This window comes from Lepidochelys olivacea (genome assembly GCF_965140295.1).
Source record: "Lepidochelys olivacea isolate rLepOli2 genome assembly, chromosome: 12".
NCBI classification, from domain to species: Eukaryota; Metazoa; Chordata; order Testudines; family Cheloniidae; genus Lepidochelys; species Lepidochelys olivacea.
Genome location: NC_140422.1, coordinates 23,309,281 through 23,329,441, shown reverse-complemented (window position 1 = coordinate 23,329,441; position 20,161 = coordinate 23,309,281). Strand labels below are relative to the sequence as shown.

The following is a 20,161-nucleotide window of genomic DNA, read 5'->3' as shown; positions in this document are numbered from 1 at the left end:
TTTGGCCAGAGCCCCAAATGACAGCCTCTGATTGGTCACCACATTGTAGCTAAACCATGTATTATTTAGACCAGGGGTGGGCAAACTTGCCACATCAGGGAATAGAAATTGTATGGCGGGCCATGAATGCTCACAAAATTGGGGTTGGGGTGTGGGCTCTTGTTGTGGGTGCGGGCTCTGGGGTGGGGCTGGAGATGAAGAGTTTGGGGTGTAAGAGGGTGCTCTGGGCTGGGATCAAGAGGTTTGGAGGGCAGGAGGGGATCAGGGCTGGGGCAGAGGCTCGGGATATGGGCAGAGGCTCAGGGTGCAGGCTCTGAGTGGCGCTTACCTCAAGCAGCTCCCGGAAGCAGTGGCATGTCCCTTCTCCAGCTCCTACGCAGAGGTGTGGCCAGGCAGCTCTGCACACTACCCCGTCCACAGGCACCACCCCTGCAGCTTACATTCGAGTGCCAGAGAGGGACATTGGAGCACCTAGGAGCCAAAGTGGGGCCATGTCCAGCTTCTGTGTGAGCCATATGGTGCGGCCTGACCCAACGCCCCAGCCGGGACACTGGAGTGGGGCTGAGCCGCGTGCTGCGGCCCTCGACTGAGTGCCCCAGCCAGAGCAGGGCCAACCCGCTGATGCAGCCCTCGACCCAGCGCCAGAGCAGGTCCGACCCGCAGGTCCGAGCCACAGGTGCAGCCCCCAACCCAGCGCCCCAGCCGGAGCGGGGCCGAGCCAGGTGGTGTGGCCCCTGACCCAGCACCCCAGCCAGAGCAGGGCCGAGCCAGGTGGTGTAGCCCCTAACCCAGTGCCCCAGCCAGAGCGGGGCCAAGCCAGGTGGTGTAGCCCCCCCGACCCAATGCCCCAGCCGGAGTGGGGCTGAGCTGGGTGGAGCTCGATGGCCGGCTTAAAACGGCTCACGGGCAGGATGCTGCCCGCAGACCGTAGTTTGCCCACCCCTGATTTAGACTCTGATCCATATTGTAGATGGACCTTATATTACTTAGACTCCTCTTAGAAGGAGATGAAATACTCTTCTTTGTGAATAAAATCCTGAACCCTTTAATTATAATAGTTGGGGACAGTGCAGGTGAGGGGGAACAATTTTACAAACTGTTAAATTTGTATAATTGCAGTGCTTTAGTAAAAACACGTTCACCAGCTTCCCACAGACTACTTCAGCAGACCTAATGCTCTCCATTTTACTTGATTTTTGCTAAGTTGCAACATTTTCCTTAAGGTTTATGCAAACATAAATGCAATCAAACCTTGGAAGAGCAATGAGAGACCTTGCATCTATCTCCTTCCTCTAATACCCCACCGATCTTTTGTTTATTCCAGGTAACATTATTGGTTCTGGAATCTTTATTTCTCCAAAAGGAGTTCTGGAACACTCTGGGTCAGTGGGACTAGCTCTTGTTGTTTGGGTGATTGGAGGAGGGATTGCTGTCCTTGGATCTCTATGTTATGCTGAGCTAGGAGTTGCTATCCCGAAATCAGGAGGGGATTATTCCTATGTCACCGAGATTTTTGGTGGGTTAGCTGGGTAAGTATTGCATCCATTTAATCCTTCATCTTTTATTATGTTTATGAGGTGCTTTGAAAACATCTATATTAAATATTTAGTGGAAAAAGTCAATTTTACCTTGTGCTGAAGTTGCAATTGAAGTGTCTGTTTGTCTATAAGAAACTTTATTAAGTGATTCTGACCATTTTCAAAGAATACTATCCTGTACCTATGTCTACCTTTTGGTTATTTTAGTTCAGTTTGGTGAAAGAAACTCTCTGGCTAACCTCAGCCAACTGAATAAAACTGATGTTGTGAAAATACAGTGTTGAAAACTATACCATCTGGTATTTACTCACACTCTCTCTCTCTCTCTCTCATAGATATACATATAGATATAACCACTGAAGATAAGTCTGAATGAATACCCTGAATCTGAGCAGCCTCAGACATGGGGAAATTTGAACTGGAGCTAGACTTCATAGTCCAAGCCCATCCCTAATTAGCAGAGTAAGAGACAACATACTCCTACTTCTGTGATGTGATTTCACCTTCCCACAATAGGATATGGTAAATCACTTACAGGCCAAATTAAAATTTTTCTAGAGAAGCTAGATTTTGGTCCTTAGCTTGCACCACTGTGGTTCATATTATAGAAGTGTACAGATCACTTCACCATGATATTGTGAAAAATTTGTAGAAGGGAAAATATGAGAATTCACACCATGTGTGTCCCTAAACAACTGCGAGAGGAATACAGTGATAAAGGGAGGGAGGAGGAGTAAGAAACAATAAGTTTATACTGCATATTAAATGTAAGTTTAAAAAAGCTGTTCTTGGTCTGTATTCACATCTCTATTTTAGATGCTTCTGGATTCCTTGGCGATTTTATAATCAAAATGGGTGTTTTATGTGTTACTGTTTTATATATGAAGAGTAAACACACTCTGTGCAAACTTAAATGACAAAATGAATGGGGGTGGGTATTGACTTTTTTTAGCATTAAACAAAAATATTCTCTCATTTTAGCTCACTGTTGTGCTCAGGACAGTGAGGCCTACACCCATAATACAAGCAGGCACTGCAAAACATTCCCTGTGGACTATAGCTTTGCTCATGCTTGTCAGATTACAGTCTTGTTTTGCCACACTTCCACCAATTTGTTTCTGTGTACAAAAACAACGAGGAGTCCGGTGGCACTGTAAAGACAGATTTATTTGGGCATAAGATTTCGTGGGTAAAAAACCCACTTCTTGCCCAAATAAATCTGGTAGTCTTTAAGGTGCCACCAGACTCCTCATTGTTTTTGTGGATACAGACTAACACGGCTACCCCCTGATACTTTCTGTGTACAGACAGCTACTGCAAATGTAAAGGTAACTTTCAGATACTGACCACAGGGTTCAGGCCACTTAATAAATTTCTGTGAGAACCTAGGTTCCTGAGATGAACCATCACTTTATTAACATCCCTCAGTACGTATTAGCTACTTATGTGACACACTTTGCATATAGCACCAAAGAATTCGGGACTGAAGATATTAAACAACCAGGCTACCTAATCTCTTAAGAACCAAGTGGCTCATTGTGCCCTTGTGGGAATAATTCAAAATAAGGAACGGAGAATGTAAATTTTAACCAGCAGAGTTTACTTTGAATTCTTCCATTCGAGAATAGAAAGTAAGATGGCTCCATGTATGCGGCATTGTTTTTCCGTAGCGGGGGAAAGGTATTCTTCACTTGTGTTCGCTACTTCATGGCAAAATCCTAGTGAAGGCAAAGCAGTTTGTTGTTTTCACATGAAATACTAGGTCAAGCAATTTAAAGATTATGGTTTACCTTAAAGAAAACTACAAACTGTTTTGTCTTCAACTAGAATTTCACCTCGAGTTAGCCAGCTCAAGTTACTATCATATCTTTTTTCTAGCGAACACAGAGTCAAACCGGCTGAGCTCAGGGATTCTGTTACAGGAGCGCAATGTCCACACAAGGACCACTTGCTTCCACATTGCCACCTGCTTCCCATGGATAGCAATGTTGCTGCCAGGGACATATTGCTGCCAGGGACAAGTTGCCAGCAGTTTTTGTAATCATGGCTGCTCCTTGAAATGAGGGGGAAAGCGTAAGACATTACAGAAAATGCCACTTGCTATGATATGAATGTTTCATATAAGGGAACCCAGAAAGTCAGTATTCACCACCACAATTTCACAATATCAATGAATTTTAGTAAGCGAAAAAAGAGAGTAAGAGAAAAACCCTAATCAAAAACTGGAGAATAAAACCTATTTTAGTTCCTAATCAAAGTGGCAGCAGCTTTCTTCTTTAGGTCTGCACTAGCCTGGCAATATCAAGAGAAGTATAATCTTATCTACTGATGAAAAATAATGCTCCAGTTCTCTATCTCCAAAATGACTTCATTTGTGCTCCTGAGGAGAAAACCAAAGGATGTCATAAGAGTATGACATAGGGTTGAGGAGTCTTCAGGCACCTTTTCTGGCTAAGTGATAGTTGAGGAAGTGGGGAAGGAAAAGAACACACGAGGGGACTAACTAAATCTCACACCCCAGATGGTGTTTGGGATTTAGTGGAAGCCGGTGGAGGCGATGATGTCATGTGGGTGCTTTTCTTTGGCCAACTCTGGTCAGGATATCTCTCAGGATCAGACCCAGTAGTGTCACTGTGGATCCCAGGAGCTGCCGGGGTGGCAGCCATAATGGTGAAGCCCTTTGTGGTCTCCCATCTTTCAGGCATCCACCATTGTGGTTGCTAATTTCCCACAAAAGACTCTTTTTGAGGACCCCAGAAGGGAGTGGTGGGTGGAATAGTCCATCCCCTGATTATTTTGTCCACCAATTAGGCCTAATTTCCTACACACCAATTTTAGTCCATTGATTTGTAGTCCCACTTTTCTTTCTTTTACTAGGCATGATTTTAACAATCATTTATTTCACTAGGACTTTTTGTTTAGACTAATTTGGTCTTTGTCTCCCTTTTACACCTTTCCCATCAACATTTGTTGTGATAAGTTATTTAACACTTTATAAACTTGTATCCACTTTCCCAATGTTAGGCTCACTAGGCCTCAATTATCACTACAGAGATCTGCTCACTGAGATGGTGGTTAATCTGAGAGGGCAGCCTGGTCAGTAGAAAAGCGGGGTGCCAACAGGGAATCCTGGTCAGGCCAGTGGTGGAGGGCAGTGGGAGCTACTTAAAAGCCAGAGAGGAATAGACAAGCAGAAGGAAGCTGGCATGGGAAGGGCCAAATAGGAGTAAGCAACATTGAAGGTGGATAGGGATGGAGAAACAGTGGTAGGATAGTGCTGGGAATATGGTGGGTGATACTGGGGGGCAGAAAGGGAGAGAGATTGGTTTTGTGAAGGGAATGAGCATCTGCATGGGACAAGGGAAGAAGCAGCTGCAGGAAAGGATATAGACAAGAAAATGGGAGCAGCCTCCTATGTGCTACCCTTTATGGTATGACCCTGTGCCTGCACAACCTGGGAGTACGGTAGGAAGATGAGAAAGGTATGCAGGACTGTGCATCCAGGGTGTGATTCTTTGCTACAGCAAATTATCAAGGACAAACTAACCAAAATGATTAATTTCTAAAGCCAAGCTGATTGAGATCCAGCTCTTTGGAGAACTTTACAAATATGTTTTTGGGAATTATGTCCTAAGGGAGTGGAGCACTCAATTCCCATTAATTTTAATGAGAACTGGGCTTCCAAATCCCTTAGGCATCTTTAAAAATCTTGCCTATAACCCTGCTGTCCTTTTCCTTAGTAATCACACAAAACCCACAGTGTAGCAGTGTCCCTTTGCACATGCAGTTTGGATTAGCTTTTCCCTTTGTCATATTTTTGCATGATGTACATTTCCAAGGAGGAGTTACGCTCGCTCTCTCTTTCTCATTTTTTAAGTAAAAAGAAAAAGAGTTGGATGGTATAGCACTAGCTTGAATCTTATGCCAATGAGCCTAATTTTTCCTTTTTTTCCTATTATTTTTATGATATAATTTTTAAATAGCATTTGAATATGATCACACTAACTGCAGTATTTTTGTCACATCCTGTATTGCCAAAGCAGTGTAACTGGGTGCAGTGCATTTGCATACATACGGATTTTCATGTGTATACAGGTCATAAAAAGAACATTACCCAAAATAGTAAATAATAGGCTTCATATGTATGCCTGTGGCATTTAACCAACAAGTTCAGGTTCATAAAACTTACTAATGCATTTCTGATAAATATAATCTTTCTTCTCTATGCTCAGTAAGAACAATGTAACTAAAGGTAAGCTTTTTTTTAATCAGATCATTATTGACCATATCAAGTACTTCATATAAATCAATAAATATTACGTCCAGCATAGAGACCTAAGCCAAGGCTTTAATAAATGCTACCTCCAACTTTAAACAAAACATGCCTTAAATGAACTTATAAGAAGTTAAATGTTTTCATTTATTACAAAGCCTCAAGATTCTGAAAGCAAAAATTCAACCTGCATTTGAGACAATGCTAGGAATAATTAGAATGGTTGATAATTTTACAGAGATTTTTTGTCCTTATGGGACTATCTTTGTTATAGTTTCCAGAGCAAGATGTTTTCCTCATGTTTTAAAGATGCACCAGTTTCATAGTATCATATCATTCATATCTATATATCTATAGATGTGGAGAGAGAGAGAGATTTATTTACTAGTTTCCATGGGTTTCAAATCTTAAAGAGAAATGTACTTTGATTCCATCATTCTATTTATGTCTAATGCATATTTTTAAATATCAGTAGGTAAAATAGATATTTGTATGAACTGTTTTCATTTTTATCCATTTGACTTGTGAATTCAGCTTGGGATGCTTTTTTGACCTGGAGTACATCTATATATTCAATAACTGTTTTATTCAATCCAGTAGGCTCTCATTACCCAAATGCAAAAAGAGAGAATGTTTGATCTCAATACTTTTTTAATTTGTTTCCAAAATGTAGATGAGGAGAATTACTCTCCAGGGATGCTTGCATAATACACAGCGTTGGCCTAGAATGAACAATATGTTTACGTAGGTTACAAATCCATCCAAAAATAATAAATCAGTAAAAGCCTTAGTAGATTTACATTTACACCAGAGTGTGTCTCAAACAGGAAAGGGCCTGATCCAGTGCCCATTAAAGTCAATTGGAGTCTTACCACCACCAACTCCAACAGGCTTTGTAGCTAAGGGCTCTATCCTGAAGAAAGTGGTCCTGGCCTTCTGGCCTGTGTAAAGCTCCTAGTGGCTACAGACAGCTACCTATTAAGATCATGTTGAGGAAGCCTCAAAAGAGCCTCCAGGGTCATGTTAGCAAACTGAAAAATTGCTTGGGATGTGGATCAAATGAACTTCTTGACTCCAGCTCTGCTGTTACCGAACTCCTCTCCATGTCTGACCTCCTTCCTGTTTCAAACAATGGCTCTAGGACACTGGGTCCTACAAGCCAGTTAAGGGCCAATCCTGAGTAGTGCCAAGTGCCCTTAAGCCCCACTGATTGCCACACCAGTTGAGAGCTCACAGCCCGTCAAGGAGATACTCAGCACCCTGCAGGGTTAGGTCCTTGGTAAGGTGAAAAAAACCCTTGTCTTGTCCATCACCACATGCAGAAAGAGTGTCTGAACACTCCTCAAACACAAGATCATTCATCTCACTCAAGGAAAGAGAGGCATGGCATGCAGGAAGAGTCCACGAGGAAATGAGACGTTCCTCTGCAGTTTTGTCTCCTTCCTCCAGGACTCTCTAGAGAGTAACCAAGCAAGAACTATCATGGATGCTGAGGAATTAAGAGCAATAAATATAATACTCAGCACTTTCCACTTCCAAAGCATTTCACAAACATTAACAAGTTGTTTCTCAGAGTACCAAGGGGAGGCCTGTATTATCCCACAGACAGGGGAAATGAGGCTCGCCAAGGCTGCAATTTGTTCTAGGCCTCACACTCAGGAACAGAGATGGGATTAGGATTTGAGAATTGCTGATGCCCAGACCCATGCTCTGTTCACCAGCCCATGATGCCTACATAAAGGAAGTGTTCTGACTGGCACTTTTACAGTAGGCTGCTCCTAGAAACATCCAGGAGCTAGTCGGGCACCTCAGCTCCTGCTAGCCACTCACACCACTGACATTTCCGACTGAAAGTTCGTACATTCAGATCTTCTCACAGTAAACAAAAGGCAGTGTGTCACAGGGCTACGGCTCCGTTTAATCTGATCCCTCTAAATCACTGACAAGAACAACTACATTTTCCCTAGGCCCAGATCCTCAAAGGTACTTAAGCACTTTACACCTATTGATTTCAGTGGGAGTTAGGCACCTAAATATCTTTGAAGATTTGGGCCCTAGCACAGACACCCTGGAACCCATGATAAAAAATAGGGGGTGCTCAGCACACACCAGCCACAGCTGTTGAGTGGGCCCCAGGGCTAGCCGCCGATCAGCTGTTCCGTGGAGCTCCGGGCCTGGCTGCCAATCAGCTCTTAGGCAGCTGGTGGGAGGGGTCCAGGGGAGGATGGAGAGGAGCAGCAACAGGATGGTGGGGGGGCTTTGGGGGAGGGGCTGAGAGAACTGAGTGACAGGTGCGGGGGCTCGGGGGAGGGAGCAGAGCGGGGGCAGGAAGAGGTGGAGCGAGGGCAAGGCCTTGAGGGAAGGGATGAAGTAGGGCTGAGGCCTTGGGGCAGAGCCAGGGTGGCGCACCCACTGAGAAAAACAAAAAAGTCAGCGCCTAAGTCCCCTAGTTCTTATTTTAAACTGTCTAAACCTCTTTTTCTAAAATGTCTGACTCCTTCTCAGCTTTGGTAAGACAAGAATGGTTTTAACATCTCAGATTCCACCGGAGTAGTGAATTACAGCGATAATCCCAAAAGTTTATCACATAAGGCTTCAGCTTCTGCTGCCCTGACATTCTCAGACACACAGATCAAGTCTCAGGAGCATGACTTTCCATCCAAACACCTGGGGCAGTTACCTGACTACATGGCATAACTGCCCTTTCTTTTTTCAAAGCTGAACTTTTTGTATTATCAGCTTTGGTTAAAGTCCCCTAGTATGCGATCTTCATGACTGGAACTGCTAAGAAAATAAATCACCGCGGCTTTAACCATTTGCCTTGCTGTTTAGTTTGGCAGTTATGTATTCCACTGACAATACAGAAACTTAAACACAGGTGGCACAGCTACAACTGCAGCTATGCCACTGCAGTGCCATCGCGTAGCTGCTTCCTACAGCGGCTGCAGGGGCTCTCCCATTGCTGTAGCTGATCCACCTCCCCAAGTGGAGGAAGCTGTCTACCGAAGAATTTTTCCATCAACCTAGCCATGTCTATAGTGGGGAGGTTAGATCGGCTTAATAAAGACATTCAGGAGGGTGAATGTTTCACGCTCCGAGCACGGTAGCTATGTAGACCTAACTTTTAAATATAGGCCAGGCCTTAGTTTACTCAAAACAGTTCTTTTTCTGTTCTGTAAATCATACTCTCCCACCCATGTCGTAGTTTAGACACAAACGTTACCTTGGCGACTCATCATGTTGGATAACCATCTGTGCATTAATTCCCCCAAGCTTAATAGGAACAAATTGAACCCCTTTTAACAAATACCAGTTTGGGCTCAAGTGTTAATATCTTTTACTCAAGACCAGGATTTAATTAAAACACCTGAGAATAATAGCAAAATTAAGATTAAAATATGCCTAAATGTTAATTGTATCATCCTTTCATCATCATTTGATCTCTGTTTTGAGCTCCCTTTTGACTGTTTGGCTTCATAATCCTCTGGCAACAATCTGCATTTAACTTAATTGGTTTTATCAAATCTACATATACTTCATTCCACGTGAAACAAATTGACTATGAGATCTCTCTACTGAATTATTCACATTCCCAGTAAATTTCATAGTACCAAATACCAATTTTAATGTGCTTAATATTGCACTGTACAAGTGACTGCCGATGTTGAATGAGATATTGCTTTTAGGACCTGATTTTCAAATTCTTGCTTCCAATGGGCATATGCATTTTCACCTGTATACACCACTATGTGGACTTTGCTGCATTCATCACTGTACATGAAGATGATACAACATTAATAGGAAAAACTCATGAGTTTTACTCACAAACACTCCAGTCCTTGCACACACATGTGTCAGTGCTACAGTGCACTCACACCAGTCCACACCCATCAAAATTGCATACACTCAGGCAGAGGCTGGTTTGAGGGGAAAGGAGCACTTTCATTTAACCAGGAAAGCAATCAGGTGAGTCAGCATTGTCAGAGATCAGCATTGTCAACAACTGATTATTTCAATCTTTAAGTTTTATTAATCTTTGATTATTTAACCCTCAGGCTCTAACATTATAATCCAAATAAATTCCTTTAGAGAGAATCCAAAAATACTTCAAAATGTGTTATAACTAAGTAACATTCACATCCCAAAAACAACTACGAACAGCACAGATAAACACCTGGTGTTATGCTTTTTCACACAGCCACAGGATAACAATTATTATGTAAAATTCAGTGTCTGTACAGTACCTCACACAATGGTATCCTGGTCCATGACTGGCGCTCCTAGGCGCTACAGTAATACAAATAATAATAAACAGTGTGAAAGAACTTGGCTGAGCTAGCCTCTTTAAAGCAATGAAAACTGAAGGAAAACTACTCAAAAAAGGTAAAGAAAGAGAGAAATGGTGTGGGGGTTTTAAAGTACATTTTGTCATTTTGAAATGTAACCAATTCTTTCCATGTGCCAGTTGATTGGCAAAGTTAATGATACAGTGGTTTATAAGAAAAAGAAAGTGCAAGAACATGCCATAATCCTCTGGAGCAAAAAGGGGAAAACTAACATAACAGGAACAAAGAGCACTTACCAGCGACAAGAAAGGAGGGTGCAGCAAAGAACAATGAGTTTTAAAATGACTCCTTCAGGGCTGGAGCTGCTTTGCTCTGCCAAATTTAAAGGGCCAGCTACAGAAAGGCATGCTGGGAAAGAAGAGCTTATAAGAGAACAACCCTGGACTAGGTGCTGTGTTATGCATGCCACTACTATATATATATATATATATATATAAAAATCAGTAGCATCTCATCTTCTTGTATTGATTACATCTTACCACATAGTTCCCATCCAGTGCCTAAGAGAATTTTTTTATTTTAAGTTAAGATGAATGCTTCCCTCTTAAAGTAAAAACCGCTGAACATGTTGAAAGTTTGTGAGGCTCCATCTGACCAAAGGAGATGCCTCTGAAGTGTTCAGAAGTGAGGCCTGAGGGTTCTGTTCCTGCAAGAAGGAAGCTCACTGGGCACCAAAGTATCTTAGTCAGAGACAAGCAATCCATAAATAATACTTTTTCTTTATATACCCCTTTCATCCAGTGATCTCATTTTATAAACATCAGCTAGGTTTCCTACATCTTTGTGAGGCAGGTATTTTTAACCCCTTCCACAGAGTGAGCAACTGAGGAATGTAAAGGCCTACATTTTCAAAAGATTCACTCATTTTGGGCAACCCGTTTCAGATACCATTGAAGTCAGTAGAAGTTGCGGGTGCTCAGTTGCTCTTATTCAGGTCCTATGTGTCTCAGGTTGGGCTAACAAAAACAGAAGCACCTATAAATAAAGGGCAGGCAGAAACTTGACACAAGTCACAGCGTCCATGGCCCAGTCAGGAATATAGCTCAGAACTTCTGCTCTAGCCATTAGACAATGCTCAAGACAACTTTAAGATTAAAGAACAAAGAGTGTGTTGTGGTAACACCTAGTGCTAGAACACATCTTTTTCCTTTCCAGGGGCACCATTTAATCCATTGGTGATACTCTCACTGTGACATGCAAAGCTACCTCAATATGCTGACAGTATGTCTCTATTCCTTGTTGTGTGCATGTTTAAACTGTGCGCTGTATCACATCAAATTTAAATGAAAAAACATATTGAGCTGGGAAAATAGGAGTAAAGAAAGGTTGAGGGAAATCAGAGAAGTGATTATTTTGGTGGGGTTTAGAAAAATAGCTACCTAATTCTGAGCCTCCTATAAAGATAGTCATCAGATTATGAAACTGTTGTACAGTCAAATGATTCTTACTGGCATAACAGCAGCACCAATGGTTTTCTTGTGAATACAGGTTTTTGCTGCTATGGAGTGCAGTGCTTATCATGTACCCTACCAGCCTGGCTGTTATCGCATTGACATTTTCAAACTATGTTCTACAACCGGTGTTCCCTAATTGCATCCCACCCTATAATGCCTCCAGGGTCCTCTCCACGGTGTGTTTATGTGAGTATTTCCTAATGTTCTTTATGCTCCTATGAAGTTTAGGTCATCTTTACGTCAAAGAGGTTTAATATTCTCTAAGGGGCAAATCCATCCCCCACCCCACCCTAATGGTCACTGAAGTCCCCTTTGCAGCAACCAAGGCAATTCCACTATGGTGGTCGGAGGCTGGATGTGAGGAGGGGAGGTGCTATATATCATGCTGGCTCAGCTGAGTCTTATTTTCAGTTTCATTGTGTACTATAGGGTGATATATTCCACAAAGAAATGGACCAAAGAGGAGATGTGCCCATCTGGATTAGGTATAAACTGAGGTCTGAGGTTCAGGTTGAAAGATGAATAAGGGGTAGGGCTCAGTATGTGTAGCTAAGAACCTTTCACTGTATTTAAACCACTGTTGCTAACTCAACAAATGGATTAGCAATTCACAAGTACTTTATATGTGTGTGTAAAAAAACAAATGCCACCAGTTCTTAATTAATTACTAAGGACCCAGAGGGGAGAAAATCAGAATGAAAAGGGATGGAGAGACTCACCACTTCCACTCAGGCCTGGTCTACGTTACAGAATTAGGTCAATGCAAAGCAGCTTACATCGACCTAACTATGTACGTGTCTACGCTAAAGGTTCACTCCTGCTGCCATGACTTGCCCACTACACTGACTTAATAAAGCCACCTCCACAAGAAGCGTAGAGTCAATGTCAATGCAGTTAGGTCAACGCAGTGTCAGTGTAGATACTACATTACTAACATCGACTGTTGCTGGCTTTCAGAAGCCATCCCACAATGCCCCACACTGACAGTTTAATCGGTGCTCCTGATGAGGATGCACACTGCTAACACAGGAAGCGAAGTGTAGACACACACAAGTAATGTAATTACTGCAGCAGCTGTATGCCGACGTAAGTTAGGTTGACTTAATTTTGTAGTGTACACATGCCCTCAGTTCACAGAAGTCCCTCCCCACAATTAGGACTTCCTAAGTATTGATGGGGGCATCAGGGATAGAGCTCTGGCAAATGTCCTTCTGAAACAGGCAGTTTTCTAGGGTGGAGTTAATCCTGCTCATCAGACCAATCCAAACCCAAGCTAGATTTCCATCTGGTCTGCTGATAGGAAACTAGCAGTCTATGTTTCTCAGCATTTGTTAATGAATATTCTGAAATATACAAAATTTTGTTCCACTGAATTCAGTTTTCTGCTCTCTAGTACTCCTGACTTGGGTGAACAGCTCCAGCGTTCGATGGGCAACTCGCATCCAGGATATATTTACAGCAGGAAAACTGTTAGCCTTGGCCCTTATCATTACTATGGGCTTCATACAGATCTTTAAAGGTACTCACTGAGAAAGCCTAACCATCAGTACTGTACTATTGGTAAAATTAAATTCTCTTTAGAAAGCCTGTTGTACCCATCCCCTTGTTTTCTAGTTCTTAGCAGGCAGGGGAAGAATTCTGAGGGCTTATTTTATTTCCCCTGCTGACAGAGTTCTCTGCTACAATTAGCAAGCATTTGTATTTGAAAGAAACTGGAGAAGGAGGTAGCCGGTGAAGTTACTTGATCTGTGGGAGGCCAAGTTTCAAGCAGGGCCTAGCAAAGACACCACTGTGTAAGGTGCACATAAATGTGTAACTAAACTGAAAATAATTAATATTAATTGCTGTTAATTGAAGCTACAGGATTCCTTCCAAGTACGGGTGCAATCACAAAGGAAGTATTCTTCAGAACATAGCATGATATCAAACAGGCAACATACTACAGAAATAAGATGTAGCATCCTTGCACAAGTTTCTCTCTCAAAGAAAACTGTTGTTTTCAATAAAGTAAAGCGTGGAACTGAAATATTGAGAAATATCTCACTGGGTAGATTTATAATGTAATTTTATCAATGATATGTTCCTCAAATTTTAATTGCTTTTGATGAACTCTGTATAAAATAATCCTAAGAAATATAGGCCCTAAATCAACAAGCAATGTAAGCAGTTGCCTAACTTTAAGTATATGAGTAGTTCCAGTTCCCCTGGAAGCAATGGGACTACTCACGTACTTAAAATTAGACAAGTGCTTGTGTATCTTACTGATTCAGCCCCTTAATGAAAAGCACAGGACCCAAGGGATGATGATGTTTTCAGCATGTGTGAAATGGGTCATGTAGAGAGGACAGAAATACAGTATTTACAACAGGAAGAGGCAAGGGCACCACTTTCCAGGTTAAAAATAAAAAAGCCCCACAGCCTGAAAAATTCCACCTGCCCTGCAGGGTTTTTTTTTTCAAAGTAGAGTGAATGTTATCGAAGAACCCTGGATTCCTGTAGAGGAGACACTCACTCCATTCAGATGAGATGAAAGTGTAGGGCATCAGAGACCAATGCTGAGCTGGTATAAATTGTCATAGTTCCCTTGAAGTCAATGGGGATCACACAGGTTTTGTGGCAGCTCTGTCTATACAGCTATGACAATTTACACCATCAAGGCTGTGCCCCAGGACAGTTTTGTATGAGAATCTAAAAGAAGCACTGGTAGTTTAATGTTAATGTTTCCCAGTTCTCAGGGTGCAAACCAGTGTAGCACAGTCTAAGGTTAGTAAACGTAATATAAAATTGAATGAACACAATTCTAGGAAGTTTACAATTCTCTGAAAATAATACTTTTCTTATGTCCTGGTTCCCCGGGTAGGTGGCACTTCCACCAGTCACCATCAAAATAGTTTACACTTCTGACTTAACTTCTTGCTTTTGTTCTGTCTATAGGAAACTATGAAGAACTGACACCAAGCAATGCATTTGATTTTTGGATGTCTCCATCTGTGGGACAATTAGCATTAGCTTTTCTTCAAGGGTCATTTGCATTCAGTGGGTGGAACTTCTTGAATTATGTCACAGAAGAATTAGTTGATCCCCGCAGGCAAGTATTTATTTCCATATGACCCAGATACTTTTGAGGTAAAGACAGTGGGATCAGTCTGTTGGTACTATGCACAGTGTGTTCTGCAGGAGGACTGACATCACTAAATGTCTATACGTATCCGAAGTAAAGGTAATTACCTTCCTTTTTAGATCCCAAATGAGGCAAGTTAAATGAAGGTGCTGAAATTAAGAATGTATTTGGCCCATCAAGTTAGACATAGCTTTCACCGAAAGAAGATATCATATAGGTGTAACACTGACATTATGGCATTATTGAACTGTCTGTTGCTTACATATTAATCTATATTAATGGGACTAAACATAAATATAACTACCTATTGCTTATATGTTAATGGCACTAAACATAACTAGCTATTGTTTATGTATTAATCTATATCATTGATGGGATGCCTCACAAAATTACATTATATTTTATGTGTGTGTGTGTGTGTATTTTATATCTATATAATACCAAAACATATTGTCTGTGGTCTTGGTTCTTCAGACAACATTTCCCCCCAAAGGGAACACATAAAGAAGAGATTAAAATGTCTTTTTACAGAAGAGGCAGAATTCTCCCTCCCCCACTCCACTCCATTTATGAAACACTTCTGAAACCTGCCTTCTTCAGTTATATGTGCAGTGTGGATACTGGCTGCTGGCTATAGAAAGAAAGTTCTCTCAGGGTGATTGGCATCAGGTTTGGTGCTGATAGTGCAGGCTTTGAAATGAGTTATCCTCCATCATGTTTGAAAAGCCAGGGGGAGTGTGATTTCCACCAAGAAGCAGCAAAAGCGCAAAGGTTTCAGAATTTCTGAGATGAAAAAATAGAATAATAAATTCATACGAGAGTTTTTGGGTCTTCAATTGCTTCTGGATGTTCAGCACACGTACCCCAACATCCCCAGTTAAGCAAAGTATAATTTCACGTATTACACATTCTGGATGGAAACAAATTACAGCCTCAACCCTGCAAAAACTTATTTGCATACTTTAACTTTACCTATGTAAGTAGTGAGATGTTCATGTACATAAAGTTATGCATATTTATAAATCAATTTATAAATCTTTAAAGAATTTAAGGGGAAAGGAGGTACGTATGGTGCTCTCTCAAGCAACTGTAAACATTTTCACAAACATCCAGAATTTCCTAGTGTGGTCTCAACTGAGCAAAAAAGAAACAAGGGAAAGAATTAATGTAGTGTTTGCCAGCAGGAATTGGATACTACTGTCATATGCACAAGTTTAAGAAGAAAAATAATTCAGTTTGTGTTTTGTAGCATCTATAGCTACAGGAAAAAAAACAGTTTGGCACATTATTGATAACCCATCAGGTTAAACTGAGTGTTAGAGATGCCAATTCCAGCTCTCTGAAAGTTTTACAATGGAATTTTATCAATTCTACAGTTTTTGAGGGAGAAATACAAAATAAAAAGCTATTTTCATTAGGGAAAAGAAATAAAACCCAACTTCATGTCTATACCAAAACCTTGCAAAACTACACTGGTGAAAACTGTTTATTAATCTTTTTTGCTCATCTGACAAAGTCAAAAATCAGAGCTATAGTGAACACATTAGCCTGAGTGGAGTGTACACACTAAACAGCTCTCACAGTCTGTAGAATGCTTTCGTCACTTGGCTAAGTTTCTCAATGAATAAATGAGAGAAAAAGGCAAGTCCCGTTATTTTCCATGGCATCATTTTTATCAAACAGAGCCTCATGTAAACTAACTTAAACTTACAGAAACATTATTAGTCTTAAAAAGAAAAGGAATACTTGTGGCACCTTAGAGACTAACCAATTTATTTGAGCATAAGCTTTCGTGAGCTGTAGCTTATGCTCAAATAAATTGGTTAGTCTCTAAGGTGCCACAAGTACTCCTTTTCTTTTTGCAAATACAGACTAACACAGCTGTTACTCTGAAACCTGTCATTATTAGTCTTGTTAGTTATTACCGTATAGCTTACACAACATAGAAAACGTATAGGAATTCTTTATGAAGAAAAAGCTTTCTAGTATCTCCATCGCAGCCATGTTGTAAATTCTGTTTGATGGGCTTCAGCTCTGTGGTGATATCCTGAAGCCCTGTAATGGTTTTAGTATTCTCAGAACTGCAATATGTCAAGCTACTGAGAGAAGTACAGATATGGGGTGGCGGGAGGAAGGAGGGGCAGTAAAGCACAAAACTGGATAAAAACTTCTCCAAAGTTGCCATGAGGCGGAGGGACAATGGGTGGGGTGGTATGGTCCAGTTATATGTGAATGTAATTTCTCATCAAACCTCCTAATTCTTCAATTAGGAACCTACCTCGTGCCATATTCATATCCATCCCATTGGTGACATTTGTGTATACATTCACCAATATTGCATATTTCACTGCCATGTCACCTCAAGAGCTCTTGTCCTCCAATGCTGTGGCAGTAGTAAGTAAACCATTCCATGGATGTCTAAAATACACTTTAATTTCAGTTCTGTGCTGTGCAGTATATTTCAGTTTCTCTGCCTTCTGTTGCTTTAGACATTTGGTGAAAAGTTACTGGGCTATTTTTCCTGGGTTATGCCAGTCTCAGTGGCCTTATCTACATTTGGAGGAATAAATGGATACCTTTTTACCTCATCAAGGTTAGTTGGAGTGCAATTTTATGAACATTATCTAATTTTCTACAATGCTTGCTAGACATTTTGTGTGTTATAGACCTTGATCTCAAGTGTTGGGCACATTAGAAACATTAAATTATGAATTGTGCCATTTCAGTCAGCAGATATCATACTGAATAGCAGGATCTCCTGAAAAAGAGCGCTTATGATCTACTGGAAATGTCTGATGGAATGATTTGTACTAAGAATAAAACATTGGCTACATACTTAGACAATGTAATTTTACAATACAATTTCAGTAGCTACAAGCTAAGCTATGCTTAGCTCAAAAAGTAGATTGAAGAAATGAGAGTTGTAGGGCCAAATTCGATTCTCAGTGACATGGACATAAATCCAAAGTAAACCCATTCATTTGATGGGTAGTTTGCACTAGTGGAACTGGAACCAGAATCTTGCCCATAGTCTATTTAAATTTTAAATTTAATAGAAATATGAGTTCCGTAAGAAAATAAAATACAAACATCTGTCAGGAAAGAGGTAACAATACAGCTCCTTAGTGCTTTAGCCAAGTCACATACCTTAGTGCTCTCAAAATGTGGTGAGACCTGACAAACCTGAGGACATTTAAAAACATAACAATTCAGGTATTTAAAAACATAAAACCTTGAGAGATACTGGGCCTGATCCAAAGCTCATTAGTCACTGGACAGACTGTTGATTTAGGCTCTATCGTAGATATTTATATGGTTCCCATCACCATAGTATCTGGGAGCCCACAGTTTTAATGTATTTATCCTCAAAATATCCCTGTGAAGGAGGGCAGTTCTATAAGCCCTATATTTACAGCTGGGTTGCTGAGCCAGATTGAGACTAAGGCGCAAAGGTACTTAGCTCCTAACTTCCAAATACCTTTGAGGATCTGAGCCTAACTGACTTGCCCAAGGCACACAGGAAGTCTGTAGTGGAACAGGAAATTGAACCACCGTCTCCAAAGTATCAGACTAGCCCCCTAACCACTAGAACATCCTTCCACTCCAAGACTCCCCCAGGTTTTGAATCAGGCCGATGGAGGCTGATGAAACAGTGCAGCTAAATGTTGGAGTAACTTGTATACTGAATGTTCCTATTCTGCTTCCCAGGTTATGTTTTTCTGGAGCTCGTGAAGGTCACTTGCCCAGCTTGCTTGCTATGATTCACGTTAAACACTGCACCCCAATCCCTGCCCTTCTAGTGTGTGTAAGTTTTATTTTTTCTGTCACGTCTCATCTGCTTAAACGGGAGTGCAATTTAGAAAAATCTTTGTTTGCAAACTGAAATGCTTCATTTAAGAAATTGTGAGCTCTTTTACTGATTCTGTCAGCTCACTGCAAACATTTAATGTGGAGAAAATCTCCCTGCAGTCAATGCTAATTCCACTCCACAGGGCTAGTTCAGAGCTTGCTGCCAAGCTAATAGCCATAGTGGGCCCCAGGTACAGGGCTAAATGCTACTCGTTGTTCTGTAAAAACTAGATGCTTTGTGCAGTGATACATTGATGCTCTGCATTGAGCTTCTGGAGAATCAGGATGTGTCCCCTTTACTTTGGCCCTGTAAAGAAAGTGAGTAGAGAAGATCAGCGTAACAGATTCAAAAGAAGCATATACCAGCTGAACACATTGGGTAAAACAAGGGGGACACCCAATTACATTAAAAGGCGACACATTTTAAAATGTAGAAAGGAAAGATTTTGATTTGTTTCTTGGTTTGTTTTTTTACAGAATGTAAACTTACCTTATAGCAGTGAGTTCCACAAGTTATTACTCAGATTGAGTTGTTAGCCAGGTGGTGGGGTTGAGCCAGCATTTGGTCTTAAAAATGTGCATAGTCATCATGTAGGACAAAGAGGGAGAATTATTACACACTCCCAACTCTCTCTTACTCCACAACACATCATGGGGATGAAGGCCACTTCCTTCCAGAGTTTAGTAGGGTTCTAAAGGGTTGTAGTAAGCCTAAAATGTTCAGTTATATTTTATTTTACATTCCTCATGCTTCAATAACGGTTAGCATGAAAATTCCCTCACAGGCACATTGGCTGAAATCTTGGCCCCACTGCAGTTAATGAGAGGCTTTTGCATTGCAGTGGTAGTCAACTGACTTCAGCGCATCCAGGATTTACACCCATATTATTATTCTCCCAGTGTGTTATTCTCCCAGTGTGTGGCTAGCTATAGCAGTCGTGCTATCACAGCCCAGCACTATCTTTTTCTCAGTAACCGTTCTGCATAATCTATGTTAATATAAAATCATGATTTAGCCAAAAGGTAGCAGTGCCCTGGCATCTTTCCTGCACAGGCTTTAATGCCCATACACACCCACATAACTCAGTGTCTGGAATCTTTTCTGGTTGAGCTGCACTACGCAATCTGTGCGGTGTATAAAAAAAAACAAGATCCAGCTCCTATATGGACTCATTGGGCAGCCGAGCTGTGGTGATGCAGATGAAGCAAAGTCCCTTTGTCCATAAAAATACATCAGCTCAAATAATGTGCTGAGTGTCAGTGACTATCACTTTGTGAAATAGCCAGAGCATGAGCAAGCTCCCTGTGCAGAGCAGAACTGGCAAATCAAACAAATGCCAGCTACCCAGTTTGTAGAGAACATTCCCTTTAAATTACTGTGCAAATTACAGAACCAACACTGGATATTAATGAATCATTCAGCGGTAGGGGTTTATTTTACATCTCGGGATGTACTAAGTGTTGCTCTGAAATATTAATTTCTATATAAATAGTAATATAAAAATATTATAGTCTGCAGTTACAATAGCAAATTACATCAGACTTTAGGCAAACCTAATTAATGCATCAGGATTTTTTAA

General features: G+C 41.1%; 1 protein-coding gene across 1 annotated transcript in view; it reads left to right on the top strand.

Moving 5' to 3' along the window:
* The window catches only part of SLC7A10 (solute carrier family 7 member 10), a 93,749-nt gene that overhangs the window by 61,425 nt on the left and 12,163 nt on the right, over positions 1–20,161 (top strand). Inside the window, exons 2-8 of the mRNA XM_084644494.1 lie at positions 1,325–1,529; positions 11,646–11,797; positions 13,005–13,130; positions 14,546–14,699; positions 17,003–17,126; positions 17,222–17,325; positions 18,441–18,537. Of these exons, the coding sequence (XP_084500620.1) occupies positions 1,325–1,529; positions 11,646–11,797; positions 13,005–13,130; positions 14,546–14,699; positions 17,003–17,126; positions 17,222–17,325; positions 18,441–18,537 (962 nt within the window). The remainder of the gene's footprint in view (positions 1–1,324; positions 1,530–11,645; positions 11,798–13,004; positions 13,131–14,545; positions 14,700–17,002; positions 17,127–17,221; positions 17,326–18,440; positions 18,538–20,161) is intronic.